The 19,273-nt window shown below is 46.1% G+C and overlaps 1 protein-coding gene across 4 annotated transcripts in view; it reads right to left on the reverse strand.

The window, feature by feature from the left end:
• Positions 1-19,273, reverse strand: part of SMTN (smoothelin) — a 1,119,422-nt gene that overhangs the window by 832,301 nt on the left and 267,848 nt on the right. For all 4 annotated transcript variants that reach the window (XM_078667269.1, XM_078667270.1, XM_078667267.1 and 1 more), the window contains exon 3: positions 9,456-9,616. In XM_078667269.1, coding sequence (XP_078523395.1) covers positions 9,456-9,616 — 161 coding nt within the window. The remainder of the gene's footprint in view (positions 1-9,455; positions 9,617-19,273) is intronic.

Raw genomic sequence — 19,273 nt, forward strand, 5'->3', positions numbered from 1 at the left:
AGCCCACCCTCCACTGGGGGCCAGAGGTGTCTGTTCTCCACCTCCCCCCAACAGCCACCCCAACCCCGAACTGACGTATCAGTCACCACTGTCAATTCTGGATGGGGTAGGGAGAGGGGTTTGCCACTGACCCTATCGCAGTCCAGCCGTCACCACAGCAGGTCTCTTTCAGAGATACCCCAGGTGCTGTGCACACTAGGATTTCAGATCCTACAGAGGAGCCCACATATGCCATCTGGTGTACTATACCATCAATCCCAGCAACCTCAGAGTAACCCTCACTGAAAGGCAGACCAAGGCTGAAACAATGGTATCATAGTCAGAATGTCCTGGACTCTACTCTCCAGACGATGAGTGCAAATTTGCACCATGGGATGGATTCAATGAAAGGAAGCATTTGAAAAGGAGTCAGGAGTGACGTTGGTAGATTGATAGTGAACACCAAGGCTTAGCAGTCACCAGAGAAACGACTGGGTTCGCGCCCAGTAGAAGCCCTGTTGACAGTGTATAAGTCAAAAAGCCTTTCAATTGCAAAATACGGTGCTTCCCTATGGGGCTATTTACCTCAAAGCAAACTCCAGGTGGCGGAAAATAAGTTCCTTAGATCCCTGTTAGTGGTTCCCCAATCAACCCCAGTACTCTCAGTGCATACAGAGCTGGGTCTTGGATTCATCAGTGACCAGCTTCAGCTCGCTCGCTTGACCTGCTGGGCCAAGACCTGGCTAAACTCTGAAATTAGTCTAAACCATTCGATTTTAAAAGACTGTATGGCATTGGACAAAGCCAATAAAATCCCTTGGTTGGTTTACATTAAAAACACTTTTTGTAAACTGGGGAGGCCTGAACTTTATTTTGCACCGAGTACCATCAAGAAGGGTGATGTACTGTGGATTAAGAACAACTTTTTGGGACGGGTGGAGATGGAACGGGAGGAAGTAGAGGTCCAAAAATCGGGAGTTAGAGCTAATTACATACTACAGACTACCCCTAAATTGGAACCGTATTTGAGTATTGTGACCCGACCCTTCCATCGTAACCTCCTTGTGAGATTTAGACTTAATATCATCCAGTATTCCTTAGGGAATTATCCAGTTTGGGGAAAATTAGATCCATCTATCCCCTGCAGCTGTGATAATTTCTCCGAACAGTCACTGATGCACTTTGTTATGCTTTGTGGCCATTATGAGGAATGTAGGAAACAGTTTTTATTACCTATCTTGAGAGAAGCAGGGTTTACACAAGTCCGGCCCGCACTCCGTTACCTACAGCTCCTGAGCAGCATCAGAGTAATATTTGGGGTCGCAAGTTTTTTGGTTGCTGCTATGCGTATTAAGTCTAAAAAACTTAAGTTAAATGTTGCCTGATTTGTGTTAAAAACTGTTATCCATTAGTTCTACTGTCGAAATGTCCTACCATTTGTAAATATACAAAACTGCCCTCTTAACTGTTCTTTTTAAACGTATTAACTGTTTTTATACATGAAATTGTTTTTAACACATGAATTGTTTTTCTCTTTTTTAAATTTGTGATGAAAATGCTTTTATGATTTTAATTAATCGAATAAAGCTTACCTTGACTGACTGACTGAACACCAACGACATTAGAAGGTTCACCATAGCTTCGAGGTGGTTGACAAATGCCTGGGGTCTGCCCTCAGCAGCCAGTCGTCAAAGTAGGGGAATTCTGGAAGCTCGAACTCCAAAGATTGGCAGCAACCACCAGCATCAATTTTATTCTATTTTACTCCCGAGGGACACTAGTGAGGACAAAAGGCAGCACAGTAAACAGAAAATGCTCCTGCCCCGTCGTGACCGGCAGTTATTGCTTGTGGCCCTGCAGTGTAGTCCTGCAGGTACAACACTACCAATCAGTCTCCAAGGTCAAGGGCAGACAAGACATGGATAGGATAAGCATTTTCAACTTGTCCTTCTGGAGGAAGAACATTGAGAGGGTGGAAGTCTAAAATAGGACGAAGGCCGCATCCTTCTACAACACCAAAAATAGTGAGTATAACAACAACAACCTATTTCTGGTGTCTGCACACTCTCTATGAGTCCTTTGAACAAAAGAGCATGAACCTCCTGTTGTAAAAGGGACAAGCGGTCCTCCGTAAGCCATTCTGAAGACAGTGGACGGTGTGGCAGTGTATCAATAAATGGTAGAGCGCAGCCCAGCTGAACGAACCAGAACACCCATCTGGTCCGAATATCTGGCGTGCCACCCTAGAAGAGAGTGCCGAACTTGGCTTCCGACAGGATGGCAGTGCGTTGATAAGGACACGCTAAAGAGGCTCGTGCTACAGCAGCTGGAGGAGCATAAGACTGGGTTGCGCTGTGGATCTTGACCACATGGTCTGGGAGTACCTCAGCCCAAAACGACTGAGGGTGAGTTGACACCGACTGCAGTTGTTGCCAATATGGAAACCCCTCCTGTAGTACCGGAGAAGAAAAAACTGAGGGTGAGGCTGGCTTGGGTGCCAGAAAAGCCCAGGGAACACATTGCAGCCCTGCCAACCTTCAAGCGAGCAAGTGCTGGGTCTGCCTTCTCTTCAAAAGACGAGAACTGCCAAATTGCATTCCCATTAGGTTAGCTTGGGAATCATCTGAAAAATCAGTGGACCGCATCCAAGTGTGCCGGCGAAGGACCACACTGGTACCTATGGCACTACCCAGGGAATATGTGGTGTCCAGCACACGGTCGTAAACTTAGCTGCATCACAACCATCAGGTAGCCGAACGCTCGACAAGCCTCAATAATAATAATAATAATAATAAGGATAGCGCTAAATGACCAGCCTCCTCCCTGACTCACACTTCCAGCGTAGCGACATCTCCGTTGGAGGTAGCCGAGCGCTCTACAAGCCTCAATAATAATAACCATATTGCATGTCTTAAGAAAGGATGGCACAAGCATCCTCAAGAACAATGGGAAGAACTTCGGCCACCAAGTCCCATATGGTGTCAGTATAGAGGCACAGTAAACAGCTGGTAATCACAGACTATAATGCTGAAGAAAAAAAGTGGTGGAAGAAAATACTCACCCTATCAGGAACGATGAAAGGGAAAGCATTTTGGTACACCTTGCTTGTCAACGCCTGCACCACAAGATTCTCAAGAGTGGGGTGATGGGTGAGGAAATGTGGGTCTCCAGGGGCAAAATGGTGCTGCAAGGCAATCTGTCATTTGAATGGAGGTCCCGCCAGCAGGGCTTGGCAATGGTGCCCAAGATGGTGTGTCTTAGAGCGTCATTATAAGGAAGTACGGGCTCAGAACTAGTCTGACTTTGCTGAAGTACCTCAGTTAGCATGTTTCTTCAAGCAACTCTGCAGCCCTTCACATTACCATCACAAAAGATGCACTTTACTCAGTGGCAAGGCCTGAAGAAGAATCCAGGCAAGTGTATGGAGAAGTATGCAGTCCACTGGCGTCTTAAAGATCCACATACCTAGTGCGCTTATGGTAGGGCTGAGAAAATTAATCTCTAGCATCTGAGACCATGCCAAAAAAGTTTATGCATGTATTGAAATACTGGGCATTTCGTTTTTCACTATAGCAAGGCTATCTGTTCCATAGGCTAACATGGGAGTTGCGTTGTAACATCTTACAAGCATACCTTTCCCTTGGGACAAGATGGAGGAATGGAGTTTAGGCTTCCTGAATTCAGAATTTAAAAATACATCTTTTAGTAAAGATGATTTTTATATTATATGTTTGAAAATGCCACTTTGAGAAAGTGGGCATTTTCTTGCTTCACAAGCACTGACAGAGCCAGATACAATACCAGTGGTGGCTCGATTGACATAGCTCACATCACTTTACTTCATGAGATCGCATTATGCTTTTTCCGCATGCCACCATCAGGCATGAGAATGAATGAGTTGACACCTTTCAAGAGTACGAGCCTGCGCCAAAGTATTGCCTTTTTAACTTGTTGACTATTTGTACATAATTGTTGTGTCTTCTACCCCCCTCTCTACCCTTTTGTGTTATGTATGTAAAATTCCTAGTGCGCTTATGGTAGGGCTGAGAAAATTAATCTCTAGCATCTGAGACCATGCCAAAAAAGTTTATGCATGTATTGAAATACTGGGCATTTCGTTTTTCACTATAGCAAGGCTATCTGTTCCATAGGCTAACATGGGAGTTGCGTTGTAACATCTTACAAGCATACCTTTCCCTTGGGACAAGATGGAGGAATGGAGTTTAGGCTTCCTGAATTCAGAATTTAAAAATACATCTTTTAGTAAAGATGATTTTTATATTATATGTTTGAAAATGCCACTTTGAGAAAGTGGGCATTTTCTTGCTTCACGAGCACTGACAGAGCCAGATACAATACCAGTGGTGGCTCGATTAACATAGCTCACATCACTTTACTTCATGAGATCGCATGATACCGAGGACTGCCTAAAACAGGTTAATTCATTATTTATTCATTATTCATTATTTATTTTCACCTCACCTTTTCACCTTGCACTGGTCCTGAAGAAAGCCTACTGACCTACATAGGCGACAAGGCTGAAACATGTCGACCATTTTTTAAGATTCACTATTGCAGTGCGCTTGAATTCCTAATCATTCCAGAGCGGCACATCTAACCGCTGCCTTGAACTACCCGAATCCAGACCTAATAAAATTGTATACCTGGCTGTACGGGTATTTTAATTTTTTAATTCCCCTATCACTTCACCATTCACGATCACTACTGTTTTAACCAAGGGTAAATCCTCCAGGTGGAGGTTGCATAAAAACTGACCCAAGGATTATGCACACACCTGTACAAAAGCGGGGAGACAACATATACCGCTACAAATACCCAAAATACACGTGCATGAGGGTCTTTTAATTTGTGAGACACAACGTACCGACCTGCATACCCTGGTTATGCAGGACAAGTGATCCTTCCCCCATGATATCTTGAGTATCCAAAGGAGACTGAACGGATCAGTACTCTATCTCCCCCCTTTGATTCTTTGCATTTTCTTGCTTAACCATCCTGTGTGCCTCTGCCTTTTGTGTAATCCCGGTCTGGATTTAGAGTGACAGGAGCAGGGGATGTGCATTCACACTAGACAGACACAAGGGGGGGTTGACGTGTGTCCTGCCTTTCCTGGGTGACTCCCAGCCAGGATGAATAGACCTGGCTGCATTTAGAGTAGGGGGTGCACCTGAATTAATGGTGGCTGCCTTCCACCAAGCTGTCTCCCTCTCCTGGAGGGAACCTGGCCTGCGTCAGGCAGAATTGGTTTATGTATGCCAATGGAACTTTGTTTGTACCAACTTCATAGGAAACTTTGGTAAAAAATTGGGGCCCTGACCCCAGAAATGTAGAGCTCTTTTGGATCAAGGAACCTGCCAAGAAGAAGAGCTGGAGAAGCTTGGGGAGGGACTACCACTTTGTGGTGTGCTTTACTGTGTTGGCCTGCAGTAGCTACTTCTGTCTTGGGCAGAGAAGGGACTGGGCTGACCTTAAGTAAGTGCGCGGAAATTGCTCAGTTCTTTGTTACAAAAATTGACAAAATCTATCAAGACATTTCCGTTCACAGTGATAGTAACACTCCCCCAGCATTCTCTGATAACCCTGAGGGTACCATTCATTCTCCTGTCTCCACCCCAGGTCCGTTGCTTGCATGGCCTGATCTGTACCCTGCCGTCCTTCATGAGATTCTGTGCAAGGTAAAATCTGGTTCCCCCGCTGATCCCCTGCCTATTTCGGCCTTTGGGCTCCTCACAGCTCTCTACAATCTGCACTATTCTTAATCTTTCTTTAAAAACTGCTATCGTCCCTCCCTGATGGAAGCACGCAATGATCACGCCTCTGTTGAAGTAGCCCACTGCTGACCCTATGGTTCTTTCCAAATTCCGCCCCATCTCCTTGTTACCAGCCTTCTCCAAAGTGTTGGAAAGACACATTCATCACCATCTCTCTCAGTTTGTTCTTACCAACGACCTACTTCATCCTTCCCAGTCAGGTTTTCGCCCAGGTTTCTCCACAGAAACCACACTTCTTGGCGTCATGGAGAACCTTCGGTGCTTGCTTGACAGAGGTGAGACCGCCGCACTGATACTACTTGACCTCAGTGTGGCGTTCGACACTGTCTCGCACAAAATTCTTCTTAAAGCCCCAACCGCCATGGGCATTGGAGGTCTAGCCCTTGATTGGTTGGCTTCGATTTTGACTGACCGAACGTTTAAAATTTTCTCCCATTCAGCTTCCTCCAAAACCTATCCCTCACCACATGGTGTCCCAAAGAGTTCAATTCTAAGCCCCCTTCTTTTCAATCTTTATGTCACTCCCCTGGCTCATATTGCCGACAGCGTCGGATTAACTTTGTTTACCTATGCAGATGACTCGCAGGTTGTCTTCTCCCTCTCTCAACCGGACCAGGCCCCCACCTCCCTCCTTCAGTTTGGACTTGGGGAAATTGCCAAGTGGATGAATTGTAACTTTCTCAAGCTGAATGGAGGGAAGACTGAAGTCCTGGTCCTTGAGCAAAAACAAGATCTTTGGACCTCCAGGCACTGGCCTCCTGAATTAGGCCCGCTCCCACTTCCATCTGATACAAAATACACAAAGTGTCTAGACCACTCTTATCTTAAACCACAAGAACAATTAATGAGGGTCAAGAATACTCTTTATTGAATTCTGACCCGGTACTTTAATTTTATACCTTTCAACTTCGTTTTTCTTTCAAAAAATGTTTGTTATATATACATTCATGAGCAAAAATAGGACAGACTGTACATATAGTTACAATACTATACAAACCAATGTATAAACAAAAAATGCACAGTGTATCTACACAAAACTCGAAAAAAACCACATAAATCATCACAACAAAACATTAAATTGATGTGTACTTAATCACACTGAATGAGAGACCAAATGAAAAGGAGGAAATAAAGGCAAGAAGGAAGAAAGGCGTGAGGAATAAAGTCAAATTAATGATGCTTATTTCATGATGTTTAAGCTAACAAATAACTCTTGTGAGCCAATTATTCCTCCAAATGTGCCTCCAAATATGCCTGTGCCTCCAAATATGCCGACGCGTTTCGATTGCAGGAAACCAGTTCCTGAAATCTCATCAGGGCCTTATTTTCTTTATTATCTGTATGGTGTAAACAACAAAACAATAAAGTTTTGTATATGAGTCTCCATATTCTGTCTCCATTGAAAATTGCACAAAGGATCAATGCAAAATCTCTAACTTGAGACTACCTACCAGGTTTTAAGCGTTGAACTGTAAAGGGCTCTCTTATTGTGCTCGGAAAGTATTCTTTCCTTCGTGATCCCCAGCTTTCTGGAAGTATAAAGTGCGAGGGGCTGTTAAATGTGAATTATGTAAACCTAAAGCCTCTTTAGCCTTGTTCGATAAGCCGGTGTGTGGCCTACCTTTGTATTCGTTGTTAGCAGATTCCTTTCTGATTCTTCGCGTTATTTGTTGATTTTACTCAAAACAAAACACTCCATGTCGTGGCAAACAAGACAGGGCTGCAAAACATTTAAAAGCGTTTCAATACTGCTGTCCTGCCTGTCAAACAGTTCTAACTCGTTGTGGGCTCCGTAGGAGTTTTATGACCCATACCTCATTATGTGCAGCAATATTCACGGCGTCTTTCTGCCACACACTTCAGGAGTACTGTGAAAAATACAAGGGAAACATTGTAACCCCTTCCATCTGAGCATGTGCGTAATCTGGGGGTGATTATAGACAATGGTCTGACAATGCAAAGTCAGGTCAATAAAGTCTCTTCAACCTGCTTTACCATCTTGCGCTGGCTGAAGAAGATACTTTGGATGCTGCCAACCGACACCAGGAGGTCTGTGGTGAACGCCTTGGTTACCTCCCGGTTGGACTATGGCAATATACTCTACCTGGGGGTGACCAAGGCAGTCACTAGACGCCTCCAGCTAGTGCAGAATGCTGCGGCTCGCCTGCTCAGTGGCAGTCGTACAACTGACCATATAACGGGTCACCTTCGAGACCTGCACTGGTTGAAGGTGGAGAGCCGAATAAAATTCAAGGCACTCCGCTACATGCATAAAATCAGGTGGAGACACGCTCCCAGTTATCTTCAATCCCTTGTCAATGTCCACTCGCCCTCTCGCCCCCTTCGTTGTTCTTCTCAAATTCTCTTCACTGTGCCCAAGTTCAGACTGTCCAGAATGGGCGGAAGGTCTTTCTCCTATCTGGGGCCCAAGTTATGGAACTCTCTACCTTTCGACATTCGCTCTGAGGACTGTTATGTTCGTTTTCGTAAAGCCGTCAAGACCTGGCTTTTTAATCAATAACTGCATTTTTTCTAGTGCCTTCTGCTTGTTGCCTTTCTTAGCACCGGGAAACCCTTCTGGGTAGCTGATGCGCATTATAAACTTAATAATAAATAAATAAATATCATTGCTGGTGGGTCCAGGATAGTGGCAAACGTCACATTGTTACCATCAGAAAAGGTACTCTGTCCTGCACGCAATGACCAACACCCTGTACTATTCTGCACGCAGTCCATGGGTAGCTGTGTAGTAGATGACTGTCCTTCAAGCAAAAGATGCAGAGGTTAAGCATGTAAGCTGTTGCAAATGATTGCTGCAGTGTCACTTCAAAATGGCTTACGGACTGGAACACTGCTCAATAAACTCCCAGGCCCGAAAAAAGAAGAACCACCAAAGGGGCAAAAGCCCTGTGTTAGGAATTGCTTACTGCAAAATAAGCAGTTTCCGGTCCACACTGTAGGTAGAAACAGCGTGGAACAGGCAATGACAAACATATGCATAAGATGGGGTGTGCAGTGTATGAAGGATTCAGGAATGCACGGCACAGCACAATCTTGTAAAAGGTGCGAATCACAGCTGTAGAAGCAGGTCACAGAGATATCTAGCTTCACGTCCACAAATTCATAGTGGATAGTCAGAACGCAGTGGTAAGTAATGATTCCTTTGGTAGCTATACAGCAAAGCAAATGGAGGTACAGGATCCAGATCTATCCAGTTGCTGTGGGGTGAAAAACAATCAAAGGAAAAGTTGTGGAACTGATATATGGTGTTTGGGGGCAGGGCCTATTCATGCCAACATATGTTGTTCTTAATTATTAGGTAACTGAAGGTTTTGGTGCCTCACACCCAGTCTGCAGCGTCTTATAAGGTCACCCTGTGAATGAGTGAGACAAGCAAACAATATATGTCTTATGTAGAGCTTTAGCAAGAAACACTTTTATCTAAATGAGCTCGTGGCTTTTTACAAATGGATAAGGCAAAGCAATTTGGGAATGTAGATCGCTTACAGCAAACAAGTCGGTCTGGTGTACGAGTATATGAAAATCCATGTAAATTTCTGCAGGCAAATCTTGTTCCAATCTAGGGGCAAGCTGCAGTGAGAGTGTGTGTTCAGCGTGTTAAAAAGACAACGAAATAGACTTTGTGCATGTAGGGTCTTTGTCTATAGGCTCAGTTTCACTCACCGTGGGCAATTTTCCTTGTTCTCTTGACGCTCGCTGCTCTTCTCTGATCTGAATCGCTTGGATGCCAGCGCCTCCTCATAGCCCTCCAGCTCCTTGCGGCGCAGCTCTCGGATGGCAGTGCGTATCTGGCGCCGCTCGGCAAGGTCCAGTGTGGCTTCCAGCTGTGGGCATACAGATAGATGAATGACAACACACGCTGAAGGGTAGAAGATTCAATATAACAGCACAATTAAAAATGTATTTGACAGATCAGGTGATTACGTAGTAACTTTCATAATGACGGTCCAGCCTCATAAATCTCCAATTGAGGGGCCTATTCCCACCAAACTAAAGGTTGTGCGGGGGAGAAAGAGGAGAGAATCTACCGCCGCAAAGATTGAGAGACCAGGTCCCTTCCCCATCTAAGATTCTATGGTGGAGTTTTTCCCCTTACAAATACTGATGTGATCTCTCTTCCAGCGTCGCCCCCTACAGACTGAGGTGGGGTGTCTCTTCTCATCCACAGACTCCGAGGGACAGACTCCTTGGTCGGGCGGGTGGTTTCTACCCGGCACAAACTCCCAGGCAGGAGGGTGGGGGGGTCCACTGAGTTTACATTAGGTTTTAGATAGCTGTGGTGGATTTTGGGGATCTTATGTTAAGTCTGTAGTGAGCAATGCTCATTTCTCTTTTCCCACTTAACGCTACCCTTTGAACTTCTAACTGAACCTAGACTGTCTATTGACAGTGCGATAGCACCTCAGATGCTCCCTTACTTTCCCCTTAAAAACTCTTTAGCAAATATTGATATGTGGGCACCTCCTTAGTTCTCTCCATATTTCTTTAGCTTTCCTAATTCTCCTTCATTTTCTTTCCTTTCCCTCGGCACACTCATTTCTTTTTTGTCAGCCCAATCATTTCTAAGTTGTACATCCCTCCCATACAAACCCACAGCCTGCATTGTCCCAACATGGGTAATACTGCACATCCCTCGGGCAAAGGTTGGAGATTCCTGGGCATGGAGAAGCGATAGTCCTGCAGAGTTTCCTGCCACTTTTGCAGATATTTCCTGATGGAGGTTTATTTGTGATCCTCTACCACAAACAAGAAACCATTGGATCTAAGAAATACAACTGTTGCAGAGGAAAACCTAGCTCAAAAGGGGGTATCCCTTCGAAAAAGACAAATTCCCTCATCCACCAAATGGGGCTGGCTTCATAATTGGGTACCTCCTTGTACCGTGATGCCTAGGCTACGACCCCCCATCACTGAGAGTGAGGAGCTCAGTTATTTTTTTGTATGTAAAGGAGGGATACTAAATACCACAGTGATGAGCTCAAGGTGGTCTATTGATGCATTTCTCAAACCGTTTCTGCAAAACACTCAGGCATACATAAGAGACACAATGGATACATAAGAGACACAATGGATGTTATTAATAGACTAGAAGGGCTTCCTTTCGATGGATAACACAGCTTCTTGGTACTTTTGACATCGAAGCATTATAAACTAACATCCCACAAGACGAGGCATTAGAAGTACTGAGAGACATCCTTGACACTAGACCCACACCACATGAAGTACCTACATAATTCCTGACATCCTTGGCATCCATATGCCTTAAACAGAATTTCTTTGCCTTCAAAAACAACCTGTACTTGGAGATAAAAGGCGTAGCGATGGGCTGTACTGCACCCCAGAAGTAGCCAACCTTATGTCATATTTCAATAAAGAATTGATCTATACAGACGGAAACCCATTTACAAAATGTATTACATATTGGTTCCGCTATACTGATGATGTTTTGATGCTATGGGAAGCAAATAAATACTCCCTTGCAGCATTTCATGATTGGCTCAATGGTAGAGCACCAGATCTCAAGTTCACTACCACCAGGGATAACGAGAAAATCAACTTTCTAGACTTCTGGATATATAACAGCACTGGGCAAATCCAGGTTGACCTATACACACTAAGCCGACTGACCACAACAAGTTGCTACACTTCACCAGTGGACACCCTCATAACTTTAAGGAAAATCTGCCATATGTGCAATTTCTTACGATCCGCAGGAACTTTACTAAAAAGATGAATACTTCAGAAATGCCACTACGCTAAGAGACAGAGGTTTTCCCAAAAGACTGGTTACGGTTGCTTCCAAAATGGCATGGTTCACCCCTAGAGATACCTTACTCACTCCCAAAATACACCAGGATACCGATTCTCTTACATGTGTAATTACATATAACCTCAAAACAAATAAACAAATATAATCAAAAGGAACTGGAAAATTTTGAATGCTTAGTAATTACCTAAACGAATGTTCGCTTTCAAAAATGCATTAATTTATGACATCATTTAGCTAAACCTGCACATCCCACCGAAAACAAGAAAAACGACCTACACAAAGCCCTTGGCTGCCTCCTATCAGTGGTCACTACAAATGCAGTAATTGCATTGCAGGCCAATTCACCAATGATACTAAAGCTGTTATAGTAAATGGTAAAATATATTGACAGATTAAAATCTCCAACAGCAACACTAAAAATGTGGTATACTGTATACAATGCCCTTGGGAGTTATCATATATTGGGCAGACCACTCAGGCAGTGAAGACCAGAGTACTACCACATAGATCTAGGATTAGATGTGCAGTGCCTGGCATCCCCCTTACAGAACATTATAAAAATTTCAACCATACAGAAAATGACATTATTTGGTCAGTGCTCTGCGTAGTACAGAGAGACGAAGAGGCAGCTCCATTGAATCTTTTCAATAAAACTGAACCTAGGCTCATTGAGAAATATGGCACAGCTACACGTGCGTAGAATGATGCTAAGGAAATGTGGTCCCTGATTAATTATCCGGCTCATCTGATGAGCCTCTCATGTTTAGACCTTCGAGATTATACACTCAGTATCTAGAACTCTAAACTCTATCTTCTGAAATCATTTTAACTAGGCATCCTCTGCTCAACTACCTTGCTTTTATCAACAATAGTACGAGGACTGTCCTGTGGAAATCACTAATCTGCTGTATTAGATATGTGGGGATTGGGGAATTGATCACTCCTCAGACGTCTTTGAACATTAGATGACTGCATGTTCTTATCACTTTGTGATAGTACACTACCACAATCCTCTTGTCCCGTTTTAAAAACAAATAGGAAGTTGTAAGTTTCATGTTTCCTAATTATGATCCGTTGTTTAAGGGGAATCCGTATAGCTTTCCGTAAACTGTGCAACATGTAGTTGCTGTTTATAAAGATGCCTTTTCTACATGTTCCTTTGGCAAATATTGCAATTTCTTGCTTCCATCAAAAATATTGTCTCATCTTGGTTTGCTCAAATACACCATTTTTAACATTTTCAGCGAGTCCATTTTCACATCACTATTTTGTTGTATCCCGTCATCCAGCATGGGTTTACACTTTAAGATGGCCGCCACAAATACAGAACTGATTCTGTGATGGTGCCACTCCTCTTCTTTAGTTTCCGTCACACCTGCCTCTGCATGCTGAGAGGTCACGCATTAAACGACTGTCCGCCGACTTGGCCGGCTTCCCTTATGAGGATTTTTGGGACAAAGAGTAAGTCTCCTAGACATGAGAATGCTACTCCTGGTCCTCCATTACATCTTGTTGCTTTATACACACACAAAAAGGACCATTTTGAAGGCTCCACTGCAGTGTTGCTGAAGCGCTCATGCAGCCTGCATAGGTTTCGAGCGTTCATGGTATTTACAGCAATTGGTTGCTCACTCTCGATGCACAGGACTTTCTGTTCCCCGCTCACCCTCAATGCACGGGACCTTTTGTTCCCTGGGCCACCTCCTCCGAATTCATTCCAGAGGAATGACTACATGTAAAAATGTTTTTAAAAGAATACATTTTTTACATCACCGTTTTGGTGGATGTGTCTTTAAATGCGATTTAGACTCTATTCAATCAATCAATCAAAGCATTTATATAGCGCACTACTCACCCAGAGGGTCTCAAGGCGCTAGGGGAGGGGGGTCCGCTACTGCTCAAACAGCCAGGTCTTGAGTTGCTTCCTGAAGGCGAGGTGGTCCTGGGTCAGGCGGAGGCGGGTCGGGAGGGAGTTCAATGTCTTGGCGGCGAGGTAGGATAAGGACCGTCCCCCTGTGGTGGCTCTTCGGATGCGGGGGACGGCAGGGAGGGCGTGGCCGGTCGATCGGAGCTGGCGTTTGGGAGCGTAGAAGTTGAGGCGACTGTTGAGGTACCCTGGGCCTTGGTTGTGTAGGGCTTTGTGTGCGTAGGTGAGGAGACGGAAGGTGATTCTCTTGTTGACCGGGAGCCAGTGCAGGTCTCTCAGATGTCCGGAGATGTGGCTGCGACGGGGGATGTCCAGGATGAGTCGTGCTGAGGCGTTCTGGATCCGCTGGAGTCTCTTCTGGAGTTTGGCGGTGGTTCCGGCGTAGAGGGAGTTGCCGTAGTCCAGGCGGCTGGTGACGAGGGCCTGGGTGACCGTCTTCCTGGTCTCGGTGGGGATCCACCGGAAGATCTTACATAGCATGCGCAGGATGTTGAAGCACGACGAGGAGACGGCGTTGACTTGTCTGGTCATGGAGAGGGAGGAGTCCAGGATGAATCCCAGGTTGCGTGCGTGGTCTGTTGGTTTGGGTGCGCTGCCTAGGGCGGGGGCCACCAGGAGTCGTCCCAGGCGGAGGGTGAGGATCCCAGGATGAGGACTTCCGTCTTGTCCGAGTTCAGTTTCAGGCGGCTGTTCTTCATCCATTCGGGTACCTCTTTCATCCCTTCGTGAAGGTTGGCTCTGGCGGTGGCGGGGTCGTTGGTGAGGCAGAGGATCAGCTGGGTGTCATCGGCGTAGGAGATGATGTTGAGGTTGTGCTGGCGTGCGATGGCTGCGAGGGGGCTCACGTAGACGTTGAAGAGGGTAGGGCTGAGCGAGGAGCCTTGGGGAACGCCGCAGACGACTTCGGTGGCTTCAGATCTGAACGGTGGGAGGCGGACTCTCTGTGTCCTTCCGGCGAGGAAGGAGGTGATCCACTCTAGTGCCTTCTCCTGGATTCCGACGTTGCGGAGACGCTGTACTAGTGTACGGTGGCAGACAGTGTCGAAGGCCGCGGAGAGGTCTAGGAGGATGAGGGCTGCTGTTTCTCCGTTGTCGAGCAGGGCTCGGATGTCATCGGTGGCTGCGATCAGGGCGGTCTCGGTGCTGTGGTTGGCCCGGAAGCCAGACTGCGAGAGGTCGAGGGATCCGTTCGTCTCGAGGAAGGCGGCCAGCTGTTTGTTGACGGTCTTCTCGATGACTTTTGCAGGGAACGGGAGCAGCGAGATGGGGCGGTAGTTCTTGAGGTCGGTGGGGTCGGCTGATGGCTTCTTGAGAAGAGCGCTGAGTTCGGCGTGCTTCCAGCTCTCCGGGAAGGTAGCGGTGTCGAAGGAGGTGTTGATGATGTCCCGCAGGTAGGGTGCGATGACAGCGTCGGCCTTGTTGAAGACGTGGTGGGGGCAGGGGTCGGTCGGAGATCCGGAGTGGATGGAGTTCATCGTGCGGACGGTGTCTTCGGTGCCGATTGGGGTCCAGGCGCGGAGGGTGGTGGTGGGGGGCGGTGGTTCGGTCATGGTGTGCGTTGGTTGAGTGCTGAAGCTGTTGTGTATGTCCGCGATCTTGTTGTGGAAGTAGGTGGCGAGGGAGTTGCAGAGGTCTTGCGATGGGGTGATGTCGTTGTTTCCGGCGTTGGGGTTGGAGAGCTCTGTAACGATGTTGAAGAGTTCCTTGCTGTTGTGTGCGTTGTAGTCCAGTCGTTCCTTGAAGGCAGTTTTCTTGGTGGCACGGATGAGTTGGTGGTGTTTTCGGGTGGCGAGCTTGAGGGCAGTCATGTTGTCCGGTGTTGGGTCTCTGCGCCAGGTTCTCTCGAGGTCTCGGCAGTTCTTCTTGGAGCTCTTGAGTTCGTCGGTGAACCATGGGGCTTTTTTGCTGCCGGGTCTGCTGGGCGGGGTCCTCATGGGGGGCGAGGTCGTCTGCGCAGTCGCTGATCCACTTGGTGAGGTTGGTGGCCGCTTGGCTGGGGTTCGTTGCGCTGGTGGGTGGGTTCTTGCTCAGGGAAGACGTGAGCTGGTCGGCTGTGATCTTGTTCCAGCTTCTGCGTGGGACCTGTTGTTGTGGGTGGTGGATCGTGGTCCTTTTGAAGCTGAAGTGGACGCAGCTGTGGTCCGTCCAGTGTAGTCCGGTGGCGTGGCTGAAGGCGATGTCCTTGCTGGATGAGAAGACGGGGTCGAGTGTGTGTCCGGCGTAGTGGGTGGGGGTGGTCACCAGTTGCTTGAGTCCAAGGTTAGCGAGGTTGTCCTGCAGGGTGGTGGTGTTGCGGTCGTTGTTGTTCTCCAGGTGGAAGTTGAGGTCCCCGAGGAGGATGTAGTCAGCGAAGAGGAGGGCGTGTGGGCTGATTAAGTCAGCGATGTCCTCGCTGAATTGTGTGCGTGGTCCCGGGGGTCTGTAGATGAGGGTGGTCTTGGGGTTGATGTGGACCGAAGTGCAGGTGTTCGGCGGGTGCGAGGGAGTCGTCAGTGTTGGTCGTGATGCGGATCGTGTTCTTGTGGATGATGGCGATGCCTCCTCCGGTCTGGTTGATACGGTCCCTACGGATGATCTTGTAGCCGTCTGGTATGGCGATGGCGATGTCGGGCGCTGAAGAGGCGTTCATCCAGGTTTCCGTGAGGAAGGCGACGTCTGGTGAAGTTGTGTCGAGCAGGTTCCAGAGCTCGACGGCGTGTCTGTGGACGGAGCGGGTGCTGAGCAGGATGCATTTCAGGTGGCTGCTGCTGTTGCTCGTCTTGGTCTTGGTCGGTGCTGGAGAGGTGCAGGTCCGGATGCTGGTGAACTTGCAGGAGTGGCAGCAGAAGGGTCCGTGGGTGCGTCTCGGGGTGGCTCGGTAGCAGTCTGGGAATCTCCCGGCGTTGAGTGCGTAGAGTTCGGTGGCGTCGTAGGTTCGGCGGGTGGGCTGGTGTCTGCGGCTATTGAGCACGGCTGGCCTGCACCAGCCCGGCCATGGTGACCTGAGCCCTCCGGCATCTCTAATCACAATGCAGGTCTGCCCAGATATTTTCTGGTATATTCACCTACATAAGCGGCTACTTTACACCCTGGAAGAGAATTAGCGCATTTCATGCCTGTTATTTCTGCACATGGGGCGCGCATGAGGTCTTCCCTTTTACCCTCTCATGTCATGCACAAGCCACCTTTAAGCATACGAAACATATAATAAGCGCAATAGACAACACTGGCACCTATACTATAACACTGGTATTCTAGTATCCCACAGGAAGCATGGGACTGTTATCCAGATGGGGCATTTTATGAGAAGATAATTCTATTTTCCATATAAAAACCTTTTTTTCTAATTTTTCTCTTAAATGTACATATGGTTTTAAGGCTCTGCATTCTCTACTTTGACACCTGATATAAATAGGACCCATAACTTCTTCCTCCTTGTCTTATCTTTTCCCGCAAGGGCCCTGTTTTTAATCTTGGTCCAGGGACACATCAATAAAAGAATATTACATAGCCTGTAGTTAATTTTATTATCACTTTTCGCCTGCTCTGCTGCCCTCACCACCTTGAGCCCATCACTGCAGTATTTAGTATACCCTCCTTTACATAGGAAAACACATTCGTGAGCTCCTCCCTTTCAAGAAGGGGGTCGTAGCCCGTACTGTGACTAGGCATCACAGTACGACGATGATGAAGTATGCCACTTTTGGTGGGTGAGGGAATTTGTCCTTTTAAAAGGGATACCTCCCTTCTGAGCTAGGTCTTCCTCTGCAAAAGTTGTATTACTTAGACCGAAGGGTTTCTTGTTTGTGGTAGAATTAGAAGGTTGGGGAGTCAACCTTTGCAGGTCTCTAAATCCCCTCAACCCCTCTTTTTGCGATAGTTGGTTTATTGGTTTGGTCACAAAATGGGTAATCCAAAAAAAATGGTTGCATGTCTTCTTTGTATGTTTGTGTAGGTAAGTGACTGACTGAAGGGTTGCGTTTATTGTTAAAATATTGTGCCATTAAGATCATGACAACAAAAAATAAAGTTATAAAAACATTTATAGTACCTTTAGAAAAAAAAAGCAAAAAAGTGTCTATTCAATCAAATGCTCCTCTCTTGTTTCTTCTAGGTAGTAGTATTGATTTGGACAAGTGATACCCCATGTTGTTGAGAACATAAGACTAATTCTAGGAAACCCATCAGGTAGCAGTGAACTCTATAAAACTCGGATCAAAACCTTAATGATATTTTTTTGATTCTCTTATCATTAAAATCAGTAGTGCTCTATTTCCTTTGCATATACTAGGACATAGTACATTTAAAATACTTAAGACTCTAGCATTTGTTGGATTTTGGAGGACTGGTGACTGTCTCCTTAATGTCATTTGGGTAGCATCACTGAACCATCACACAGGGGATAGTAGAGTCTTGCACAGGAAACTAAATACTATACAACAGCAATTCACAGATAATGCATAATTGTCAGTGGAATGAGTATGTACATGATCTTAGCGTGTGTACAACATCCTGATAAAATTATATTACATTTGGAAAGTATTGCAGGACAGGGAACATGTTCTCAGCCAAGTCGCACAGTTTTCCAAAGACACATATGGAACATAAAATGAAATGAACATAGTAGCCTTACAGAACATCTCCAAGAAGAGCTGTTCTTCTGTGACCACATTTAGTGGAGATCATTATCTTGACTGTCATTTCCAAGACTATCTGCAAATTAAGTTTCATGTCTTTCAGCGCATGCCATCAATAAATCAACACTATTGATATCAAATTAAAATTCACTTAATGCTGCATAAGTACTATCTGTAGCTCAGTTGCCATACAATAAACAACAGGTATTACTCATTCTATCCACATTGGTTGAAAAATGTAAACATTAAGCACCAAAATTGCAGACTGCACAGATTTCCGCTGGATACATGAAGTCATTGGACTACGGGTGCTAAATCCTCTAAAACTGCCAATAAAATGTAAATCGGTAATCTGCACTAATGGATGATGGAATGATTAAAATCTAGGCACACTGCTTTAGTTATGGGTCAGTGGTCCCAACCCAGCCACTCCATGACTGGTGTTGTGAAGGCACAGTTCTAGGAGTGCAAGGAGTAGACACACCAGCCCTTGAGATAAGATTAGTCGGTGCCTGGTAAGCAGAAATGTGGGCCCATGGTAAATGGAGTAGCAGACCTGATGATTGAGGCTATCATGCCTCGGGGGAATGGTCCTGGTAAGGACTCTGATTACTGAGATAGGAGAGGAGATTTCCTTTCACTGTGTCTGGACTGGGTAGCAGAGTGCAAAAAGCTACATCATAGTCAGTGGGCTGGCAGTATCCTGGGTGTGGGTTAGCATGGTAGAAAGGTGGGGGAATTATATCCATTGTTGCTTGTACAGTGAGATGGGCTTGCCTGCATCCACTATAGCTTGCGAGGAAGGACAGATGTCTGGAAACCCCCTTGCTGCTGGTGAAGGGCATAAGCTTGGACCCACTATGACTGGTGCATGGGAAGAAGTCTGTACTAACCAACATGGCTGGAAGGACCATGCCTGGGAAGTGTGGCTAGATTGCAGAGGTATACGACCATTCTATCTGACGACGGCACAGGTTAAGACCTACCAGTACTAGTATTAATTATTGACATCTGGAAATAATAAATGTGGTCTGGAAAGAGATGCCAGGGCCTCCATTAGACGTTGTTCCATAATCTTTGATTCCACCACTAAAAGGCAATTTAGAATGTATTTTTTTCTCCTCACTCTTTTGTGCGTTAGGATACCGAACTTTTCACTTGGTCCAGT

This window comes from Lissotriton helveticus, chromosome 11 (assembly GCF_964261635.1).
Source record: "Lissotriton helveticus chromosome 11, aLisHel1.1, whole genome shotgun sequence".
NCBI classification, from domain to species: domain Eukaryota; kingdom Metazoa; phylum Chordata; class Amphibia; order Caudata; family Salamandridae; genus Lissotriton; species Lissotriton helveticus.